This window comes from Lynx canadensis, chromosome D2, assembly GCF_007474595.2.
Source record: "Lynx canadensis isolate LIC74 chromosome D2, mLynCan4.pri.v2, whole genome shotgun sequence".
NCBI lineage: Eukaryota > Metazoa > Chordata > Mammalia > Carnivora > Felidae > Lynx > Lynx canadensis.
The window spans coordinates 70,092,565-70,113,538 of record NC_044313.2 but is presented as its reverse complement, the minus strand read 5'-3'; the positions used below and the strand labels follow the sequence as shown (position 1 = coordinate 70,113,538).

Sequence of the window (20,974 nt, the reverse complement as noted above, 5' to 3'; positions counted from 1 at the left end):
AAGCCGCGCCGGGACCTGCGACGCACGCGCGCGCGCGCAGCGCGTCAGAACTCGGAAGTGTGGGCGTCCGGGCGGGCTCTGGGCCGCACGGCGGTGGCAGACCCCGCGATGGCCCAGGAGCGGGGATCGGAGGCCCCCGCGCCTCCGGGTTCTCAGACACTTCTGGATGCCCTGCTCCGGAACCTCTACGACTTCGGTGAGTGAGGGGCCTTGGAGCCCACGTGGAGAGCGGACTTGCAGCCGAGGTGTCTGCTGTGCCATCCGAACTGGGTCGCCTTCGGCGTTCAAGGCTAAAGGTTCTTGCACGTGGAGCACCCCTCCCTTTGCTGACCTGGTTCCCAGGATGGGTTCAGCACACACCTGCGTCCGAGTTCCCCCTTTCTCCCCCCCCCCGCCCCCACCTTCAGCGTCTGTTGTTACTCTTTACGAATACAGCCTCCCACGTCGCCCCTGAGTGTGGGCACCACTTAGTTACTCGTCATGAGCACCAAGGCTGTCAGGTTTAAAGGGTTCTCGGAATAGCCCACCCTTTCACATTTCTCGGCCCTCTGGGAAGCCCACTGCCCACCCCACATTCTCCCCCAAACTCGGTGATCCTGGTGCCCTGGTACCACCTTGTGACGTTGGTGCCCCATCCTTCAGTGTGTTCCTCCCCCACGGACTTCAGAGAACGTTTTCACGGGAAGCTTTTTTGCTGCAGGCTTTTCTTCATTAAGTTGGCCAGCCTGTGGTCTCCTTTTATCTTGACTGGGGAAAAGGAAATACAAAAAGGTCATTGGGATTGGCAACCACCAGGCACTTTAGTAGGAAGACAGTTCCACACACTGAAGAACTTTCTCCAGGGAAGGCGACATCCCTTGTTCATGCAACAGAGATGATTGTTAGGCGTTAACGCCCTTAAGGAGCAAGCATTTCTTAAATTTGTAAGGTGATGTTTCAAAAGCTATTTTAGTTTGGAGCCATTGCTCAAAATGATCAGTTTATTTAAACAGTAAACACAATAGCTAAAAGTATAGAGAATTTCCCATGCACTCCATATTTTTCATGTATTTACTCATTTAATTTTCACAACCCAGTAAACTTGATCCTGTCCTTAATCCCATTATTACAAATGGAGAAACCAGCACTAGAGGTTAAAATGGTTCCCAAAGCTCACCTAGCTAGTAATTTGCAGAGCCTGGGTTCCAATCCTCAGACTCCCTCGTATGTACAGTCCCTGTATTTGTATGGACTTCTACTCTGGACGATAGGAAGACTGTGATACTTACCTATACCCCTAGAAAGTGTTAAAAAACCAAATAAAACAAAACACCAGCTGCAGTGGCAGACATTTTCAGCACAAAACGTGAGCCAGTTGGGATTACCAGTTCCTGGGATTATTGCCTTGATGTCACTTTTATTACGGAACAAGGTGAGAACTTATTATGCTGCAAGGGTCAAAGGCATGGATACAGTCAGTTACCTAGGAAAAGATGTTGCATTTTGGATTCTTTTCTTTTCTTTTTTAATGTTTATTGATTTTTGAGACAGAGAGAGAGAGGGGCAGGGGGTCTGAAGCAGGCTCTGGATGTGGGGCCCACACTCACCACGAACTGCGAGATCATGACCTGCGCCAAAGGCAGACGCCTAACCAACTGAACCACCCAGGCGCCCCACGCATTTTGGGATTCTATGAATTGTGCAAATACATCCCTATCTGAAGGAAAAGAAATCTTTTTTTTTTTCTTTGTATTTCTGGGTGTTGATAGCTGTGGCGTATGTATAAGTGCCTTCATCTCATTCGATAGAACCAAAAATATTTATCTTTCCACTCTGTGTTTGAACAAACAGGGGAGACAGAAGATGAGGCAGAACAGAAAAGGATCAGAAAGAAGGGAGAAAACAAGAGGAGAGATGTAGGGACTCCAGTGACCTTGGCAGCAGACCCAGCTCCTGTACCTGGTTCTCCCGTGAAAGGCCGAAGGAAGAGAGTCTCCAGCTTCTTCAAGGAACTCAGGGAAGAGCTGCAGGGTGTTCCTGCTGTGACCCCCACCAGCTCTCCTTCAGGACCAGACGCCCCTAGTGCTACGGCATCTCCCTCAACACTGAGGAACAGCAGGGAGCGAGTACAAGTGATAGAATTTCACAGCAGAAATAAAAAAAGGAAAGGGAAGCCGGATCAAGATGAGAACACACAGGTAATGAGTTGGTTAGTTTCAATGTATGTGTTGGAAACCCTGATATTGCAGTTGTAGAGAAGTATCTTTTTGTTTCTTTGTTAAAATTTTTTATTTATTTAAGTAATCTCTACCCTCTCCTCCCCTCCATGGAGCTCGAACTCCTGACCTCGAGATCAAGAGTCGCATGCTTTTCCGACTGAGCCAGCCAGGCGCACCTAGATGAGTACTTTTACAGACCATGTCAGAGGTCCCCAGAACAACCCTCAGGCTTGAGGATTGGCTAAAAGCATTCACAGGACTCAGGACTTGGCTATAGTCATCATCACGGTCACAAATTATTACAGCAAAAGGATACAGAGGAAAACTAGCGAAGGGAAAAGGTGCATGTGGCCAAGTCTGAAGGAAACCGGGGGCAGGTGTCCAGAGGTCCCTACCCAGTGGAGTTGCGTGGGATGCGTTTAATTTCCACCCGCAGTGATTCGTGACAGCAGGTCGGAAGTGTTGCCGACCAGGGAAGTTCACTCCAGCCTGAGTGTCCAGGGTTTTTATTGGGGGTCGGTTGTGTAGACATCCAGACTGACCTTAGTTATTGAAGCTCTTAGACCCCCAGGAAAAAGGACGTGTTCACCATAAATCCCACGGCTAGTGTAAACTATCCGGGCAGCCTTGACTCAGGGGCTCGGGGATGTAAAAACACTCTTATCAGACAATATTCCAACGCAAGCCTGCCGAGTTGACTCTTTCATGCACCTGGGGCTTCTGCTTAACTGTGCTCTGAGAAAACGGAGTCATTCAGCCACTATTTCTGGCTGCTATTGTAGGCACTGGGTTCCAGCATTGAACAAAATAGACGAAACTGCTCCCTCTCAAGGAACTCCCCTTCTCACGGAAAGCAGTTTGATTTCACTGAGCGGTAATCTCAGACTGAGTTTGGAAGTCTCACTCAAAATTCAGTCCAGGAGAGAGGTATGGTTGCTTATCCAGCTTTGCCCACAAGGATATCATTATGGTTTGGTCAAATTCATTGCAGAACTCCAGGGACTCTTTCTGTTGCATTCTTCATGTCCTATAAACTTCTGTCTGTCGTAAACGGAAAAGGGGATTGTATTAGTTTCTAGGGCTGCTGGGCAGAAATTCATTCTCTCACAGTTCTAGAGACCAGAAGGCCAGAATCAAGGTGTTGGCTGGCTAGGCACCTTCCGCTCTGAAAGAGAATCCTTCCTTGCTTCTTTCAGCTGCTGGCGGCTCTAAGTGTTCGTTGGCCTGTGGCTGCGTCACCCTAACCTCTGCCTGTGTCTACACATGGCCTTCTTCTCTATATGTCTGAGTCTTAAATCTCCCTCTGTCACTTCAAAGGACAGCTGTCATTGGATTTAGGGCCCACCCGAAATCTAGAATGGGTCTTGTCATGAGATCCTTAATTACACTACAAAGACCCTTTTCCCCCAATAAGATCCATTCATTGATTCTGGGGGTTTAGAACATGTCTCTTTGGAGACCACAACTCAACCCACTGCAGACAGTCAGGCTTGCATGGTTCTCAGTGAACACGTGTGTGCATGTGCTGGTCGGTGTCCAGTGCTTACCACATCTTTTTTACGATTTAAAAACCATCTGTATAATCTTCCCTAGAATTCAGGTAGCACTTCATGTCAAGTGAAGTGATCCTCATCAGGATCTCTTCCTCAAAGATTAATAGTGCTTTTTGTAATAATCTACCTTTATTTTAGGTTTCCCGGTCAGTTCCCAACTCATACTCCAAATGCTGGGGCACTGGGCACTGTTAGAGGTGGACTAGGAAACGGATTCCCTTGGTCCTTCAGCCAGCAGGAACTCCCAAGCTGATCAGCCAGGGAAACTCACAAGAGATCAATATTAGCATAGTGTCCCCCAGTGTGCCATACAAACGTTAGTATTTTCTGTGTGTGCCGTGCAGTGAGAAAGGTTGGGAAACAGTGCTTTGCATTATATATAATTCTGCATTTGGGGAGTTTAGCAAAGCATCTGAGTACCCTCCCTCATTTCCTCAGGTCCTCGGTCTTTTGTTTCCTCCTTCACCTGCTTATGTTCTCTCTAGAATGGAAAGTTTTCTAGTGGAGAGGACAAAAAGGTTAGCGTTGAATGAATGCATTTCTCTGTCTCTTAATAATAGATCATCTGCAGCAGGCTGTTAGATGCATTTTCTTCCAATTCCAATTGATCCCTTTTTCATTGTAGTTGGCTTTTCTCAGGAACCTCAGCTCATTGGACATTTTGGACTTCCTGACCCTAATGAAACTTCTCAGTTGCCCTTGGCCGTTCTGCCCTTTCCTCCTTTTTAAAATTGATCCTTAGAATTTTTTTTATGTTTAATTTTGAGAGAGAGAAAGAGAGAGCGTGTGAGCGTGCAAGTGGGGGAGGGGCAGAGAGCGAGAGGGAGACACAAAATCTGCACAAGCTCCTGGCTCTGAGCGATGCGGGGCTCAAACTCAAGAACCGCGAGATCATGACCTGAGCTGGAGTCGGACGCTTAACCAGCTGAGCCACCCAAGAGCCCCTAAAATTGATTCTTTTGAAAATGTGAATGTGTCTGGCTAAGGAGACGGGATATGAACACAATAAAAACACATATGCCTGTAAAAAGACTTCAGCCTGTTGGCATTGCAACATGTAAATAAATACAAACGAATACAACACTGCTTATTAATGGCATATCCTGGATCTAGGGAATGCCAGGTAAGGAACAGTCAGTCAGCTGGGAGTAATTGGGATATGTGATGCCATGCTAAGAGTTTGTACAACATAGTAAAAGATAGTTGTGGCCCCTGCTCTCTGCAAGCTTACAGGTCATTGTAGGACAGTTCAAACAGACATGGAATCAGCAAAGAAGTGTAATAATGATAGCCTGCATGGAGTCAGCTGGTCGTCTTTGGAGAATATTTGAGAGGTACTAACCAGTTAGATAACCCAGCTGGCCCTGCCTGAACCCAGGAAGTGACCGTCTTTCCCTAGAACTTAGGCTTGTGCCATAAATACTGTGATTAAACTGCATTGTATATTGAAACAGTTTTTCATGGTGTGGTATGGTGATTTATAATAAAAAAAAAAAAAATATATATATATATATATATATATATATATATATATATACACTTAGTGTGTGTGTGTGTGTGTGTATGTATATATCTATATCTGTATCTGTACCTGTATCTGTATCTGTATGTATCTATGTTTTCTTTTTCCCCTGTTTCAGGCACAAAACCCTTATAACCCTTGGACTTTCCTAGGTGATAAGAGCAGTAAAGGTATCTTTTGTAATGAGTGAGTTGGAAAGGCTGTAAAGATGGGACAGACTGCCAGGTGAACCCACCCCGTGACAAGAGGTTTGGAACTTTCAATCTTGTCTCTCTGACCTCTGAGGAGAGGTAAAGGGCTGGAGGTTGAAGTTATTGCCAATGGCCAGCGATTTAGTCCATCATACTTAGGTAGTGAAGCCTCTATAAACGCAAAAGAGTTTGGAAAGCTTATGGGTTGGTGAACACTTGTAGGTGCTTAGCGAGTGACACGCTCAGAGAGGACATGGGAGTGCCTTGTCCTGTCCCACCTGCTGTACCCTGTGCGTCTCCCCCATCTGGCTGTTCCTGACTTGTATCCTTCTGTAATAAATCAGCAATCTAGTCAGTTAGACAGGTTTCCTGAGTTCTGTGAGCTGCTCTAGCAAATTCGTCCAACCCAAGGAAGGAGTCGTGGGGACTTGTAACCTGTGGGTAGCCAGTCCTAAGTACAGGTAACAACCTGGGCTTGCAGCATATGAAGCGAGGGACAGTCTTATAGGACTGAGCCCTTAAGCTGTGCAGTGTGGTGCTGTCTCCAGATAGAGTTGGATTATAGCTGGTGTGGGAGGATTGCTTGTCGGCTGTGGGGGGAAACCCTCCCCGCTGACATCACCCCCTTTAATGGGTTCATCTGGGAACTTGGCCACCATTTATGTAACATTTTACCCATCCCAGGTGTCTAACCTACAGATGAACTTCCTAATCCTATCCTTTTTACAGTGGAGTGACTATAGAAGTAGTCTATCAGGAAACAGTAGGTAAAAGATCACCTGTGTACTTACTTATTCCACAAATAATTTGGGTGCCAACTATTTGTCAGACCCAGAAGATCCAATGGTGAATGAGAGAGAGTCCTCTGCCCTCCTGGAGTATACTCTCTACTGGTGGGGTCAGCCAAACTCCAGGTAAATTAATAATGTAATTAAAAAGTTATAAACCTTCTGAAGGAAAAGAAATAGGGCCTTGAGAGTAGCAGGCAGAACCTCCTTTCGGTAGAGTCGGTGGAAGTCTCAGGAGAAGGTGACAAAGCTCTGCTGAGGTTTGTCAGAGAAAGGAGCCGGGAGACTAACGCGGGTGGAGAGTACACAGCATTGCCAGCGTCCGGATGCATGAGAAGGCCTAATGTGTTCTGGAAGCTGGAAGCCTAGCGGAGGAGGACAGAGAGGAGAATAGTATGAGCTGCGGTGGAGGAACAGGCCAAGGCCAGCCCCTGCCGGGTCTCGTAAGCGATGGTAAGACCTTTGGAGTTCAGTTTAAAGTATGTGGAAAGCCAGCAGAGAGTTTTAAGGGCATGAGGTGATCTGACTTAACCTTTTAAACATCACTCAGGCCTCTGTGTGGTAACTAGATTACAGGGAAGCGGTAGCAGAGGCCTGCAGGAGCTGAATCAGGAGTTGACCGCAGTGGTGCTGGGTCAGGATGGGTGGCCTGACGGAATATGCGTGAACCATTCTTGAACGGGTGCAAGGCTGCCTACGAGGAAGGGTCTTGAGAAATGAAAGCATCGGGTGTGGCTGGAAATGATGCAAGTGTTGTTTGGCTCACAGGGATGTCTCACCAGTGTTTTTTCCACCCTTAACATCGGCCCCTGCCCTGAACCTTAGCCTCCTTTGTGGCCTCCATAGAAAAGAAGGGGTAAGAAAGACAATAGAAATAATAGGACGGTGGACTCTAGATCAGAAGGGGCTCTTGGCTCCTGGGGCCTGGACCCAGGTGCATGTAGACTGTTCCTGAGCAGGTAGCCAGTCACTCCTAATAACCAAGATGCACTGGTGCGTACTGCATTCCACGAGTGATGATCCTGTTCCCTAATTCGTTATCTCGTGGAATCCTCACAATTCATGCGCTCTGTCTTCATGTTACAGAGGAAATTGATGCCTGGAGAGGTGAGGGTGCATGCCTGAGTTTAAATAGTCAGCCGCCCCATACCTGCAATCCCAGAACCCCGGAGCTTTGGAAGTCACAGTTAATGTTTTGTTTCGAAGTTTGATGCAGATAGATTTATTTGGCAGCAAAACCTGAACTGAACTCAGTTGAGGCTTAGGAATTATTTCTGTTTGTTGCATTTGGCATGAATATTCATAGATCCTGCTGCAGAAATGTGAACGTGCTTAATGGATTATGGGTTGCTGTCTCGGCCCCCACTGGAAATGACGTATGATATTCAGTATAGTCACGGTATTACCTTTCTAAAATGTGAAAACTTCTTAATTTTCTAAGGATTCCACACAAAGGATTATGGATGTGAAGTAAATACCAGAGCTCAGGTTCGGACCCCGGGGTTTCTGGCTGTGTGAGAGCTGTGTGCCTCACCACTACGCCAGAAAGAGAGAATACAGGTCAGGTTAGGCTCTTTGTCCTTTGAGTAACACAAGTGCACTGCTTCCCAGCATCTTCACTAGATAGAAAGACCTGTCCCCAAGTTATTTCCCCAGGTTCTTACTTTGTTCCACACCCCTGTTCTTTGCGAGATCCAGTGTCAGATAGGTGTAAGAGTAATGTAGTTGAAGAAACTTCTCCTCAAGAAGATCAGAGTACATTTCCTGATGCTCTTGGAACTGCTTGCATTTAAATTACATATATGTTATTATATTTTTATAAATACAGTTATGTAGATACATACTTTGTATTTATATTTTTTATTTATATTTTTAAGGAGGCTCCATGCCCAGCACAGAGCCCAGTGCAGGGCTTGAACTCACGACCATGAGATCAAGACATGAGCCGAGACGGAGAGTTGGACGCCTAACTGACTAAGCCATCCAGGTGCCCCAGAACTGCTTGCTTTTTAAAACGAGACTGTTTATTTCCCCAGCTACTCTCTAATTGGACAAAGGTTGGACAGTGTAGCTGATAGAATAAAAGAATCTAACCAGTGCAGGAGAAAGTACTTGTGGTCAGCGAGTCAACCCGTGGATGAGTTCACTGAGCCTAGGGGGCTGCGGGCCTTTATCCATCATCCCCGTGCATTTCTCCCAAACGGTTTCTTCTTTCCACAGCTTTCTTTCTTCGTAGCCTAACACGCAAGTTCTCAAAATCTGCAGACATTTCTCTTTCCTGTGTGTGGGACAGTAAGGCTTTGCCGGTCAAGTTAGATTAGGCTGTGGTTTAATAACATAGTCCCTCCATCTTAGTGGTTCGAAGGCAAAAATTAATTATCTTTATATCTCCTAAGGACAGACTGCTCTGCCCTACACTGTCCTCAGCTAGGGGCCGAGGCTAATAGGGGCTCCACCATCTGGAAGGTTCTTAGTTGCTTTGGTGAAGAAGGGGAGTCAACAGATGACTGGTAGAGAGAGGCTCCATGTGCAAGGGGCACACTTCCTTTCTGCTCACACTTCTTTGGCCACAGAAGGTCACGTGGCCCCGTCTAGCTTCAGGTAGGCAGCAAAGCCTAGAAGCAGAAGAGGACCCGGTATTGTCTGCAGGTGCTGTGCCTTCTACTGCAGTGGGTCTGAGGGGCAAGAAAACAGGAAAAACCACCGATTGTTTTTCTACCAGGCAATACGTTATGAATAATGTACTGAAGTGGCTTTAAAGCTGTGAATAAAAGTTAGGTAATGGTGGGGGGGAGGGGTCATGCCTATGGATTCAGCATCACAAAATAATTAGCTAAGAATTATTTTCCAAATGTTTATTTTTATTGTAAACAAGGATCTAGAGGGGTGCCTGGATGACTCAGTCAATTAAGTGTCCGACTTCTGCTCGGGTCGTGATCTCACGGTTCGTGGGTTCAAGCCCCGTATCAGGCTCTGTGCTGTCGACGCGGAGCCCGCTTTGGATTCTCGGTCTCCCTCTCTCTCTGTGCCCGTCCCCCGCTCGTGCTCTTTCTCTCTCAAAAATAAACATTAAAAAAAATTTTTTTTAATAAAAATGAAAAGATAAATAAACAAGGATCTAGAATCCAGACCTTTTCTCAAATACATCGACGGCTACAAAGCTGAGGAGTTTCTAGTGACATGTTGATACAGGGCTTGGGAACAGCAAGATGATCTGTGTGAGGCCAGGCCTGCCACTCAGGTCTCCACAGCCCCTCGGCCCAGGTGTCCCCACAGCCAAGATGAACAGACGCCTGCATGCAAGGACTGGGTAATCTGTGGGCTGGCGTTGGGGGAAGCAGGGACATCAGAAGCCATGCCCCTGTCCTTTGGGGGCCAATTTCTCCCCCAGACCCAGGGGTTTCAGCCCTGCGGTGACTGTAGCACAGGTGGCTAGGAATTTTATTACAGTGCTTCCTTCCTCTTGCTGATCTTTTAGTAATAGTCAGGGGCATCTGTGACATCTCCAGTATTGCTGGAAATCTGATGTTCCTGAAAGAAATTTTCAACGTGAAAGAGTTTAGCCATTACTTGATTGGATGGTTGGGATAGAAGAAGAAAGAGAAAGAACTACTTCAATACTTAGAAATGGAGGTAAATGTTTCATGGGATTTTGGAGATCTGTGACCAGCGTACAGGTTTCCTTTTTTCTTCCTAAATTTTATCTTCGAGCACACGTGGGTTAGAGGGGCAGCATGACGGGGGTGGGGTGCGGGGAGGGACAGATGAAGGCAAAATCCCAAGCCGGCTGCATGCTCAGCGCAGAGCCCGACATGGGGCTTGATCCCACAACCCTGGGATCATGACCCGAGACAGCAGTTGGACACTCAACTGACCGAGCCACCAGGGCACCCCTACGGTGTTTCTTTTTAACATATAATTTGTATTTGAGGATCCGGATGATCCTGAAGTCATTAAGACTTAAGCCATTTGTTTTCCAAAAATGGTATTAGTGTTCATCATGTTGAGTAGATTAGACGCGCGTACCAGTGGAGAAGAGTTTTTACCTTCAAGGTAGACGTAGACTTTTTCCAGTCATGGAACAGGAAGTAAGACTTTCTGGGATAAATGAATGGAGGTGCCTGGCGTCCTCCACGTGCCCGTGGTCTTAATTAAGGCACTTGAGTCTGTGCAATACACGATCGAAGAAAATCGTAAGTGTAGTAAAAGGAATCTTGATAAACTAACGCGGAAGGTGCATTTATTGGGACTGAGAGCACAGAACGAGGCCGCATGCTTAGAGCATCCTTGGTGGTGCCCTGTTCTGTCTGTCACCATCAGCACATGGGCCTGCAAGAGTCCGTGTGCGGCGTGACAGCGGGTGAGCAGTGTTGTGGTGCCCCCCAGGAGTCTTGTGACTTCGCAGCATTGGCCACGTCTTCCTGTGTATTGAACGTCGCTAACATCTACCATTGCACGCTTCATCCACTTTCATCGTAAGAACCCCTCTGTGAGGTCAGTACATGGCCTCGTGGAGACGAAGGCTGTCCCCTGGGGAAACAGTCACTGACTGACCCACACAGCCCAAACACAGCAGGGGTCAGGGGGACAGGCTGAGCTGAAATACAGCTCCCCTTTGCAGAAGGAGAGTCCAGGAGACCTGTAGATTGCAGTGTTTCTGGCACTTCCCAGCATGGTGTGGGGTAGGGCACTGAGCCAACCCAGCCCCGACCCTCCCCCCACCCCCACCTGCTGAGCAGGAGCAGCGGGAGGTCCCATCCTGGGAGCAGAGCAGCCTGCCATCCATCCCTCTTCACCACTGTCCTGTGAGGGAGAAGGGTGCCTTTTCTTTTTTAGAGCCTGCTTCCCGTTGGTCCAGATCTGGTGGCTGGAGTTGAGTAGCGACCGCTCTTGTTAACCAGATGTGACAGTGTATTTCCTTCAAATCTCAAGCTTCTGGTCAATTCTGTGGGTCAGTAACCGTAGCTAGTAGATGCATCAATGTAAAGAGTCACATGCTTTGCAGGCTTTTGCAGTATCATCATTTTCTGTTGGGAAGTATAAGCCATTCTAGAAATCTGATGTTCCTGAAAGAAATACTCAAGTCAAGAGAGTTTTGTTAGCCATCATTCTAATGGCTGGATGGGAAGAAGAAAGAAGAGAAAGAATTATTCAAATATAATATTACTCTCCAGAATCCCTCAAACACCCACCCTTTTTTAAACCCCGCACCAAACAGAATCTTGTACATGTGGTTTATGAGAGACAGACATTAGTCTCTCTCATCGTTTTTTTTTTTTTTTTTATTTTTGTATTTAAAAAAAATTTCTCACCCTGGAGTACCTGGTTGGCTCAGTTGGTTAAGCATCCGACTTCGGCTCAGGTCATGGCCTCATGGTTTGTGAGTTCGAGCCCTACGTCGGGCTCTGTGCTGACAGCTCAGAGCCTTGAGCCTGCTTTGGATTCTGTGTCTCCCTCTCTCTCTGCTTCTCCCTCTCTCGTGCTCTGTCTCGCTCACTCTCAAGAATAAATGTTAAAAAAAATTTAAAAGAAATTTCTCATCCTTTCTTAAGCTTTGAGACCTCAAAAGGTTTTTTTTTTTCTTCCATTAACTGGTAATTAGGCTTTTGTGCAACATGCTTGTGTTATTGTTCGGTATGTAGACATCTGGGCCAGTTTGTGGGCTTTTTAAAACATGGCTACCCTGGGGGTGCCTGGGTGGCTCAGTAGGTTCAGCGTCTGGCTGTTGATCTCTGCTCACATCATGATCTACTGGTTCGAGGGTTCAGGCCCTGCATCGGAGCCTGCTTGGGATTCTCTCTCTCCCTCTCTCTCTGCCTCTCCCCCGCTCATGCACACGCATATGTGCACGCTCTCTCAAAATAAATAAGCTGAAAAACAAAAAAACATGACTACTCTGTTGGTGACAAATACTCTAATGATACAGTAACAGATGATCTTAATAAGAATTCTCTTTCTTTTCAGACCAAAACTAATATCCTTGGGAATGATGTGGATAGACAAGAATTTAACTTAGAGAAGGTATGTGTTTTGAAATTGTTAATCTTTTCAGCTTTATAACACACACACACACACACACACACACGAATATGCTTACATGTCCAGTGGTTGAGTAAATGGCTAAGCAAATCACACTACCTTCTCTTGGTGATTATTAGGCTGTCAGTTAAAACCCGAGGACTTGTGACCACAATGCCAATAATGCAGTGGTAAGTATGAAAAGCCAGGCGTGTGTATTTTGTAGTCAAAACTTGGTTTTTAAAAATGCATGAAAAAGAGAGGAGGAAGGGATTGAGCTGCTAAGAGTGGGCACTGGTGACTTTTTCCTCTTCCTCTGCAGTGTCTTTAAACAAATGAGCAAACCCAGATCTGTATTTGAAACCTCCATGAGGAATAGTTTCTCCTTGTGAGTGTGTTTGGAGGGGTACCTTTAAGTGGAAACTCAGAGAGCATCTCTGCGTTTAATCCGAATTCTGTTGCTAATTTGTGTGGAGAGAAGTCTTTGCTTCACCTGTCCAAAATTAAACGTGGGAGAATGGAGACCTCCACAAGGCTGCGCAAACCACCCTCCACAGAGTTCTTGCGACAGCGCGTTGTGTCTGACGTGTGTTACTCCCTGGGATGTATCTCCTGTCTGGAGTCTTTGGAACGCACCTGGGTCTGATTCTGCTTTGTGCCCACAGGCTCGCTTGGAAGTGCACCGGTTCGGGATCACGGGTTACGGAAAAGGAAAGGAAAGAGTCCTGGAACGGGAACGTGCCATAATGCTGGGTGCTCAGGTGGGGGGCTGCTTCCGTCTTCCAGCATCAGACAGGATACAAAAGCGGGGGAAGAGCCCGGGGCAAGTCAGGGCGTGGGTCACTGGGAGGTCTTTGCAAAATAAAAAATGATATCTTTTTTTTTTTTTCCTTTCATTTCAGCCTCCCAAAAATAGTTATGTGAATTACAAGGTCTTGCAGGAGCAAATCAAAGAAAAAAAGGCAGCAAAAGAAGAAGAAAAGAGAATGGTAGGAGTAATAGCCTTTTCGTTCCTAAGCTAGAACAGAAAGGTGGCTGCATTTGGCCACAGTGGAATGCTGGACCGGCTGCTTGGAAAGCAGTGTAGACAACAGTAAAATCTGGAGTTAGAGGACCATTTTCTCCACTTGTTCAGGTCCGCCTTATTCCGTAATACCAGCCAGGTAACCTGGCATATTTACATGAAAGGTTTGCTCTGAAATAGCAAACTCCCACTCGGATAACATAAGCTGCCTTGCTCTTCCTCCTGTATTGCATTTTACATTGTGTAGAACACGAGGACCCATGAAAAACCTCAGAGGAACAGAGGTTACACTCGCTCCCTTTCATCTAAAACGGAAGATTCGATGTTTCTACTGTCAGTCTTTTCTGGAATGACCTTTCACACTCTGAAAGAGTTTTAGGAAGAAACTAAGTTTGTGTTCATACACCTACTTGAAAAAAAATATTAAATGATAGCTTACTGGCTTTTGACCACAAACCTCGTCTTTTTTTTGAATCTCCATTATCCGTTATTGACACATATATTATCTTAAATTCTGAAATCAGGCCCAGGACACAGATATTTTCAAGAAAAAGAAGAGGAAAGGGCAGGAAGACAGGTGAGTGACACATCATCAGCTACTGGGGTGGAATGATCTGGATAAGCATACTGGATCAGTTGTGAAGATAGCACCTGGAGTTTACGCGGTGTTTCTAGCCCGTTAGAGTGCTTCACTGTCCCTCGTGGATTCTCAGCAAGTCCCGTGAAGGGAAGACCAGGTGTAGGACATGGCCCAAGATCGAATAGCTACCTCAGAACCAAACTGGGAATTTTCTCCAGTCTCCCATTTCCAAAGACCAGACACCTCAAGTGACTGGTGGAGAAGCTGAGATTGACGTTTCCAACAAAAGACTTGTGTCCCCCCCCAAGAGCCTGCTGATAAGACAGCACGGCCTGGGTCTCTACTGCCAGTTCCTTGACCTACCACGTAGGCAGGGCGCCACGGTCTGAGTAACGGGACATTGATGTTGTTGCTCTACTTTTGTTTCTTAGCTTTTGTTCAAAAATGCCTTTTCTCCCTCCTTGAATTACTGGTTCAAAATCGACTTCTTTTGTCTTGGCCTTTTCCTTGGACTCCTAGTGAGCTTGCACGTGCCGTCAAGCGGTCGTTTGTTCTGACCATACATGTCTGTCTGTTGAGGGTCCCCTGCGTGCCAGGCATATGGGTGTCTTGGGTGTCGGGAATATAGGCATCGTCACACTGGCAGTTTCCTTGTCTTTGAGGAGCTTACACTGTAGTGAGGGAAACACACCAAAACATATGAACAGGTTAGCGAGGGGATGTCAGGCCCCGGCAGGTTCTATGAAGAGGTGGCGCTAAAGCATCGGGGGAGAAAATCACCGGGGATGGGCCGGGATGTCATTCTAGGGGGGTGACATCTGAGTTGAGAACTGAGTGAAGAGGAGGGGGCAGCCTGGAAAGATCTGTAGAGAACATTCCACATAGAAGAAACCAATGCAAAGGCCCTGAGGCAGGAAGGAGGCGGCATGTGTCTGGGGCCACGTGAAGGCCCGCAGTTGGGGCGGGGCAGTGGGGGGGACGCACAGGGGGACACCCGGAGTTTGTAGGGGCGGGGCCCCGGCCACCTGGCTGGCGGTGCGATAGCCCTTCCTCGTAAGCTTAACTTCAGTACCCTTCCCTGATTTTTAACTGCAGGAGAGCCAAAAAGAAGAAATCAGCTCCCAGTATTTTGTCAAGTGGACGGACTGGACAGGTTGGAAAATTCAAAAATGGGACACTGATTCTGAGCCAGGTTGACATCAAGAAAATAAATTCCTCCCGAGTGGCTAAGTGAAGTACTTCGTGACATAGAGGAACTCTGTACTGGAACTGGACCCCTATGAGACTTCTAGATTATTCTTAATTTATTTCATATTTTAGAGGCTGCTTTTCTGTTTTAGGGGAAAACGTCAAGTAGAAATAATAAAATTTTTACCGGTGAGGTGTGTGTGTTTTATGGTGATAAGCGTACGGTGGGAAGGGCCAATCGCACTGTGAGTATAATTATAGCCAGCCTGTTGAAAAGGACGTTTAATCCTGTCCAGCGAGATTTATGCTAGATTGGCTCTGACTGGTGTTTTGTACCTCTGCATGTAATGATTTTTCATAAACTTCATGATTTACTGATTTGTAAATGCTGATAATTAGCTTTAAGTTGCCTTTTTTAATTTTCTAAAAATGGTGTCATGTTACTTTGTCATGAAAGAACCACGTGTGATAATTTGTCAGTTGTTTTTGTGGGAAAAGCAGTTTTGATTTTTAGCCTACCCCGTGCGTGAAATCTCTGTAAGAAGTTATGTAAATAGAACACAGCTTTTGTGGTATATGTGACTGTGACAGGTAACACAGCAGAGGATTTTAGCCACACCTACATGTAAGCTAATGTCCTCTCCAGAATAATCACCGTGGATGGCTAAACATATTTTTTAAATTATATTGCACTTACTGAAAGCGTCTGGAACTTCTCAAAGCTTGTGACCCATTAAAACAAAAAGTCTTCAATGATAGTAATCACTTTTGGCATTGTTTTTCTTTATGACAAAAAATCTTATCACACGGTAACATTTTGGTCAAAACAAAGGGGTAAAAATGGCTGACATTTTTCTGTGGCTCCAAGGTGGACTCCAAGGCCATTGCCAAGTGAGGAGCTCCACAAAAGGCCTGAGTTGAAGCAAGAGTGGAATCAGCATTCTGTTTTCCAAGTTTATTTTGAAAGGCAGTACTTGGCAGAATACCTACTTTGGCAGTTTTTAAGAGTGAGGTTTTTAAAAAAAAATTTTTTTTTAATGTTTGTTTTTGGGAGAGCTGTCAGCACAAAGCCTGATGTGGGGCTCGAATTCGTGAACCGTGAACCTGAGCCAAAGTCAGACGCCCAACCAGCTGGGCCACCCAGGCCCCCAGAGAGTGATTTTTTTTTAAAGGTGTAGAGGATCCCAAGCCTGACAAAGCACCAGGAAATATCTGAAGACCTAGAGGTGACCTATCAGAGCAGCGACCGGGACAGTTTGGTTCCCCTTCTCTACGGGCAGCCCAGGGTCCGAGGCCGCCCCACCCCACCCCCGCCTCCACTGGCCTCGAAGCTCAGACAGCTGAACGCTTAGCCAGACTCTGGACCAGAACTGCAAACTAGTCCACTCGGGAGAAGCATGCAAGTTCTGAGTTTAAATTACTCACCTCGCTTTGCTTTCACCTTTTAATTTACTGAATAAATACTTAAAGAGTGGTCTTGTTACCACTGGGCGCTCCAGGAATCCTCAGATATTTAGGGACTAAGAAAAACCTGTACTTTAAGGGCTAGAGAGCAGGCTTACGATCACACTTTTTATTTCCCCATCGATGGAAGTTTCCTCTAGCAAGATAGCAGCAGAGAGAAGCCACCATGAAAACCAGTCATCCAAAGAAAGACGGTTATGACTAAGATTCTGCCAACAGCCACAGAGGGAACAGACGGCTTCCATACTGTGGGTACGTGTTTCCTTACTGTCATCACACTGCCATTTCCCCTTTGCAGGGGTGTCTTTCAGTCCCCGACACGTCTGGTGGCTCAGCCATTGTTCCACATGACGCCCTGCCTACCGTTATTCTCAGTGACCCACTTAGGGACCTGGAGGTTCCCGTCCCTACAACTCTCGGCCCCGGACACCTGGAGACCCTGCTTCCCAAAGGAAGAAACAACACAGCACGTGTCCCGCTGAACCAAAGTTGTCCAGGCAAGAAGAGCCACCACCTCGCAGGGGTGACCTACCCTTGACCATCGAGAGGAGACGAGGCTGCCGTCACCCAGTGGGGCAGGGAAAATTCTGCACTCAGGTGGGACTCAGGCATCTCTTCATAGTCCTTTGACCTGATTTTGATGGTAAGTAGACAAATGCAGCAACCCTGGGTGCGAAGGGCCTGGTGACCTGAGGCTCAGACCCCCAGGGATGAGGGTCCCAACCACGATTAGCAGAGGCACTAGGTGAGAGTGAAGGGAGTCTAGAATGAATAGGAGAGGAGGCTGACCACGAGTGTCCCTTGCAGCTCCAAGACCAGCTCCAGCGTCCCTGGCCTTCCTCGGCTAAGCTTCCCTCACTGGAATTCTGAAGGAGCCGTATAGACCTGTGGCGCGGGGGGGTCGATGCCCGGATGTCTCCCTCAGATCCTCTTTCGGGTAGAAGAACTTATTGTTCTGAGCACTGAAGGCACAACCTTCAGCCGTTGGCCCTCTTCAGGGATCACCTCACCTCCTTCCCGGGGTGGCCCACGTCCGTGCTGGATCGAGACGGGAGTATTGAACCCAGTGCCCCTCTCCCAACCCAGAGCGGCAGAGGCCTTTGCTGGGTCTGCATCCCAACCCGATGTCTCCCTTGGCCGGCCCTGCTTCCTTCGCTCCCAAGGGGGTTGATCTGCAGAGCCCTTGCTCATAAATGCCCTGCTGCCTCATCTTGGAGTCTGCAACCGCCCCTCCCCAGGCAAGCCATTCAGGGATCCAGCAGCTAACCGGGCAGTGAGGCCGGGCCGAAGGGGCTGCTGGGGGAGGTGTGTTGAGATGGGTGTTAGTGAGGACCGCAGTTTGAGGAAGGCTAAGAGGTTTCAGGTCGGACACACTTGGGCTCAGACGGTGTGGTTGAAGGGGCCGGTCAGTCTCCCTGATGCTCATAGGTTATTAGGAGGTCTCCCCCAAATCTCAGTTTCTTGTAACCCCTGACCAATGTTTTATTCACGAATGTACCTTAACCATGTGCTGTTACCAATGTCTAGCCCTGTCCCCTCTTGCGAGAATGAATTCATAAAGCCCCTCTTGTCTGAGATGCACCTTGCTCAGAGCCATGCAACCGCTTCAAGATCTCGTGGGCACACGCAGCACAGCCTTATGGCGTCTCACAGGCGCAGGCCCTGTGGGGGAGAGACGGGGTGGCCTCCCTTCCGCCTCCCCTGTCCCAGCCGCCCGCCGCCACCCAGGGCCCGCGTGGCAAGAGGCGCGCTGTGCTTCTGGGCAGTAATCCAGAACGGGCCCTGCCTTTCGGTTGTTGGCAGTGTCCAAAGAATTTATTTCAAATCTGCTCAAGACTGTGATAAAACTCAGGTTTTCCAGAAGGCAATACACAAAGTTAACCAACCCCCCAAAGACCAGAAAACACAGTGTTTGCAATTCAAAAAATACAAACGCTCGTGGATACCGATACAAAAATTAGAAAAAAGTTGCTTTCCCCCCCCTCCCCCCTCCCCCCGTGTTTCCAGTGGAACACGAACACCAACGGGACCGAGAGCTGCCACCGTATACGGACAACTGTGACAGAAAGTGGATGCGATGGTGGTGGGGGGGGGGGCGGGGGTAGAGGAAGGCAGGGAAATGCAAGAACTGTGGACAGCCAAAACAAGGACACAGAGCTTGTTACTTTTTAAATTCCTTTGCCAACGTTAAACAAATCACTCATGCTGAATACGACAAAGTTAGTGGGAAAGCAGCACGTCTACATCATGCATTTAACGTCTTCTGCTTGGCTCACTCCGCGCTTCCTCTTGGTGCCGAGGAAGTCAGGCTGGGGACGCCCAGCCACCGGGCGTGGGACGAGCTGGAAAGGTCTGCAGGCACTCGCCGTGTTCCTGCTTCCACAGCCACTGGAGGCCGCTTTTCTGGATCTGAAGTCTGTGTTTGGAGTCTCCTCAGAGGCTGCCTGAGGGCCTGGCCTGGTGAGTGGTGCCCACCTTGCGGGGGTCTTCCCCAGGACTAGGTTGGGCAGCCTGTGCCCTCCAGACAAGACTCCCCTGTGGGGTCTCCCAACTCCTGCCTGAAGCCAACGTCGTTCACCGAGAAAGCCGGGAACCACCCCCCACCCCCCTCCCCAACAGGTAGTGCAAGTGGAGTCCCAGGGCCATGCAGACTCCCAGCCGCGGGGTCAGGTGCCTCCTGCCTTACTCTTAGACATTGGTTGTCAAAGCCGCTCCCCTGCCGAGACACAGGATGGGTTGGGGGACGCCTCAGATGTTAGAACTTAAGGTGACCGAGGAGACAGAGAGGCAGGTCAACCTCTTTCTACGTTTTATGGGGGCTTCTGCACACAGATGCCTTTGGGACTAACAATGACAATGCTGACGTGTGGCCCGCTTACAGCACGTTGCACCAAAGTACCGTTAAAACAGGCCTTGCTGGGAATGGGAACGTCTGGGGTGTTGCTTTGCATGGTCATGTGAAGCCTATTTCAAATGTCAATTTTCCCTCCTCAAGGCCAGGCAGCAGTGTTAATACATACATGCTCCTGGTCACAAGAGGCTGGGATGGAAGACACTGTCTTGTGGTCGGAGAACATTCTGGAAGGTCACCACACAGGCTTGATTCTTTGAAGGGGACCATTAGCCTAGACTCAATAGATGAGAGACTATATTCTTTTCTTTCAAAAGCGTTCCCTCGGTGGGGATACCGAGGCACAGAAAGATTTAAGACGTGTGAACCAATATCAAAGCCAGGTTCAAAGACACGAGTGTCTGAGGGCTGAATGCGGTGCCTGAGCCACACATCCTACCCCACACCTACTCTTACCTATTGTACAGTCCATTTAAAGCGAAAGCCACCAGGATCTCTTTCTCTTTAAGGAGGAACCTGCCAAGGAAAGTGATCCTTGAAAACAGCTTACTGGCTTACTTGCAAAACAAAAGTAGAGATTTCCCAGAATCAGCAGAGACCCTAAATATCTTCTAATGAGATCTGATTAGATTTTTAAAACCAGATAATAGGCCACAAATCCATTAAGTTCCTGTTGCCTCCAGGCAAAAGCGGCCAAGGAAACATTTGGTAACAAGTTTTGCCTTCTAGGAATGGGGGGTGTCTTCTAGGAGTGGGGGGGGGGGCGGGGGGGGGCATCTTCAGTAAATACAAAGTGAGACCTGACAGCGTGGCCTCTGTTGGTGGCTCACCTCCATTTCCCCCTACCTGCCCCGGCTGGCAGAGCACTGCAGGCCTATGGAAGGACAATCCTGGTCTTGGGTAGGAAGGTCCATACATTGTGATACAGGCTTTCCGGGTAATGCTGAAGTGGATACCCCAGCATCACCCTGCATATTGACGCATGGACACATGACAAACCGCTAGTGGTTCTTAACCCAGGGTGTCCCCTAGGGGACATCTGGCAATGTCTGTAGACGCTTTGGGTCGTCACCCCTCACTTGGGGGGGTGCTACCGGCATCTAGTGTGGGGAGGCCATGGCCAGCCCACAACAATAAGAGAACCCCACCCCCTCCCCACCCCGGGGGGTGCTGAGGTTGAGGAACCCTGGCATCAGCCATGGGCCTTGTGAGAGTGTTTTCCGGCACTCCCGTGCTGAGTCCCCCCCCTCACCACCTCGGAGTGTTACCTACCCTCCCTATCCTCCCCATCTCACCGCGTGTGGGTGGCCACAGGACAACTGTCTGCTCGTCTGTGCTGAAACATGCCTTCACAGGGGACCGAGCCTTTCACTTGCAACCAGAATTAAGGCTAAAATGCAAATGTCCCCGGAAGAAGGACACGTAGAACCTGCGTTGTGATCCTTTCCTGAGAATCTGTAGGCAGAGGGCACGGGCACCGCGAGGCTGGGCTTTCCCGGGCACCAAGAGCAGGAAGCACGAACCCGTTCCCAGCGTCCCTGGTGAACTCCGGTTCTGCCCAGGCTCACTCTGGAGAGCATGACCCTCCTCACTCTCC

At 48.2% G+C, this 20,974-nt stretch overlaps 1 protein-coding gene across 1 annotated transcript; it reads left to right on the top strand.

The window, feature by feature from the left end:
* Nucleotides 1–52: 52 nt before the first annotated feature.
* Nucleotides 53–15,824, top strand: CD2H1orf131 (chromosome D2 C1orf131 homolog). Its single transcript, XM_030334114.2, has 7 exons — nt 53–196; nt 1,831–2,177; nt 12,217–12,273; nt 12,936–13,031; nt 13,173–13,259; nt 13,819–13,871; nt 14,970–15,824. The coding sequence occupies exons 1-7, from the start codon at nt 109–111 to the stop codon at nt 15,106–15,108; spliced, it is 867 nt and encodes a 288-aa protein (XP_030189974.1). The 5' UTR covers nt 53–108; the 3' UTR covers nt 15,109–15,824.
* Nucleotides 15,825–20,974: the final 5,150 nt, after the last annotated feature.

Coding starts and splice junctions, on each gene's coding strand:
- CD2H1orf131 (XM_030334114.2), top strand. CDS start 109: ATGGCCCAGGAGCGGGGATCGGAGGCCCCCGCGCCTCCGGGTTCTCAG. Junction 12,274..12,935: donor AAGAATTTAACTTAGAGAAG/GTATGTGTTTTG, acceptor TTGTGCCCACAG/GCTCGCTTGGAAGTGCACCG. Junction 13,260..13,818: donor AAGAAGAAGAAAAGAGAATG/GTAGGAGTAATA, acceptor TTCTGAAATCAG/GCCCAGGACACAGATATTTT.